This window comes from Camelina sativa, chromosome 10 (assembly GCF_000633955.1).
Source record: "Camelina sativa cultivar DH55 chromosome 10, Cs, whole genome shotgun sequence".
In the NCBI taxonomy this organism is placed as follows: domain Eukaryota; kingdom Viridiplantae; phylum Streptophyta; class Magnoliopsida; order Brassicales; family Brassicaceae; genus Camelina; species Camelina sativa.
In genome coordinates, this window is record NC_025694.1 from 2,093,482 (window position 1) to 2,095,936 (window position 2,455).

Below are 2,455 nucleotides of genomic sequence, written 5' to 3' on the forward strand. Positions count from 1 at the left end.
CCAAACACAAACGGTACAATGCCAGCAGAGCGTTAAGCACGTGTTTGGTCATGTTTACATCAAAGCGGTAGTAACACAACAAAGATGACCCCGTTTTGTTTTGGTACATGTTTTATGTGTGACACTTAGCTTGTTTCCTCTTAACAGTGTTAGGTATAAAATTCAATTAATGGATTTGCTATTGCTTCACTTTAGCAATCTCTACTTTTTGTTTCTCACACCGACGCAATTGCAAAAGCGACTAAAGAGATTTTACCGAGTCACACCTCTCAAGTAAAGTTTCTTTTTCACTAGTCTTTCTCTCAAGTAAACCTTCTCCTTTCTTAGGTTGTTCTTAAAGAGGCCCATCTCAACAATCGAAATCCAAAAAAGGAATAAAAGACAGAAATAGGGGTCAAGAATTAGAAAGCAAAACCTCCCAGACCATAACGATGGCTACAAGGATGGATGTTTAGCAAAGCAAAATCCATAGTATGTGTAGCAAAGTAGCATAAACATTAAAAAAAAAAAAAAAGTTAATAGCATCCAAAAACAACCAAAACCAAAAGATTTTTTTTTTAAAAATCCACAATATGCCAAAGTTTCTGCTAGCTAGAAGAATCACAAATGTTTGATCCTTTTTTTTCAAATGGGTCTTTCTTCTCTTTATGCTTTTATGCCTTACTTTTTTTTCCTTTTTTTTTTTTGGATTCCCCTTCATTATTGTTTTTTCCTGATTTTCGGCAGGACAAAATAATATATTCATGTCCATCACTCACCAACAGCTCCCACACATGATGGTTCAACGGTTTGCACCATCTGAGTCGTTGTGGTTGCTCACTGGCACAACACCAGAAGACTGTTGCTGAACATCTGAAAGAGCTTCCCTAGGTTGCTGCAACTGACTGCTTGAACCACCAGTGGGATCCGCTGAGCTCTGATCAAGAGCCAAGTTTCCAAGTCTGCTTGCTACTGCATCTGCCCTATCAACAGCTTGGGGGCTCGACACTGCAGGGGTCCTCATGTTTTGAAGCACCCATTGATGCCACTCATGGCGCTTCCTTATTACGTCACCCTAAGAGGAAGAAAAAAGTAGGTGCAATCAATTAAAAAGCAAAAGTCATCCAAGCACAGCGCAAAATATCGATCCCATGAAATAGATGAGAAGAGCTGATAATAAGCTGATTATTTTTTCAGACTCCACAGCTTTGATAATGTTTAAATAATATTATCCAATCAAAGATATCAATCACATTCTACCATACTACTAGCAAGAAAAGCCAATGCAATTCAATAATTAAAACACACTTAAGGAAACATAAACAAGACACACCTGCACTTCAACAACAGGTGAATTTTGCAGAGCCTCCACTATGTGCTGGATGCTATCTGTAAGTTCTGCAACCTGAAGAAGGAGAAAAGAAAAACAACACCTAGATAAAATTCACAGAGAATAATAAAAGAACTCTAGAAACGGCACAAAAGCAACAAAATGTTATACTAACTAGGATAAAGAGAAGGAAAAAGAAATGCAAAGTAAATTGGTGTAGTGGCTAATGAGAGGAACAGAAGTATTCAAAACTGAATAACACATGCCACCTGATAACATATATCACCCATCTTAAAAACAGATTCAATTTGCTATATTGTACATGCATTCGGCATCTTTATATAAATAGTCACAAAAAGAATCATAAATTCTATTGGATTGTGAGTCTTACTCATTGATCAATAAGGTATACTGTTTATATAACATATACAAACGGAGAGAAGTGAATGAGGCCAGCTTGAAAGATAACACATCTAGAAAACATTTTACCTTTTTGAAACCAGCAATCACACGTAGCGGAACAAAACCGTCTTCATCCATGAACCCGCGAAGGTATAAGTCAGTAACCAAATTCTCTTCACTGAAACAAAAGAAACATTTGCATCTATATTAGTATTTCCCTTAAGAAAACAGATCAGCAGGATTTCATCATTGACAAGAATAAGGGAAATTCGATACAAAGAGACTACCTAAAATAATATTGTATTTGGTTCTGTAGTTTTATGTGTAATGGAGGATCTTGAACATGGTAGAAGACCGGACCAGGTGCAAGAGGTGTCATAAAAGGCATACGGGGATAATACGACGATGCCATTTCTGAAATGAAGAAGACACATTAGCAAATCAAAACTGAAAACTAAAGACGTGATCTTAAATGTGTCTCACCAGGAGAGAAGGGCACAGGGCTGGCAAAAGGCTGAATAGGCTGAGCTGCCATAAAGTGAGGAGGAATTGGCTGAACAGGTGGTGGTGCATGTCTTACAAATGCTGGCCTTTGTGATTGTGCATTTCCTTCTCTCCCATTAAAGCTTCTGTGATAAGCCCAATTCTGATTCCCGTGCTCCTGATTACGCCTGCCACCATGACTTTGGTGATGATTACCATTTTGGTTCCTGAAGGAGTCTCGTTGTGGTAGGTTGTCAGCAC

The 2,455-nt window shown here is 38.1% G+C and overlaps 1 protein-coding gene across 2 annotated transcripts in view; it reads right to left on the reverse strand.

Moving 5' to 3' along the window:
* Positions 389–2,455, reverse strand: part of LOC104716531 (la-related protein 1C-like) — a 4,748-nt gene continuing 2,681 nt past the window's right edge. The window contains exons 3-7 of one of the 2 annotated variants that reach the window (XM_019231037.1): positions 2,195–2,410; positions 1,999–2,125; positions 1,799–1,889; positions 1,313–1,384; positions 389–1,054 (exon numbers count right to left, since the gene is read on the reverse strand). In XM_019231037.1, the coding sequence (XP_019086582.1) occupies positions 782–1,054; positions 1,313–1,384; positions 1,799–1,889; positions 1,999–2,125; positions 2,195–2,410 (779 nt within the window). In that variant the 3' untranslated portion in view covers positions 389–781. The remainder of the gene's footprint in view (positions 1,055–1,312; positions 1,385–1,798; positions 1,890–1,998; positions 2,126–2,194; positions 2,411–2,455) is intronic. The other variant, XM_010433913.1, reaches the window with a different exon arrangement.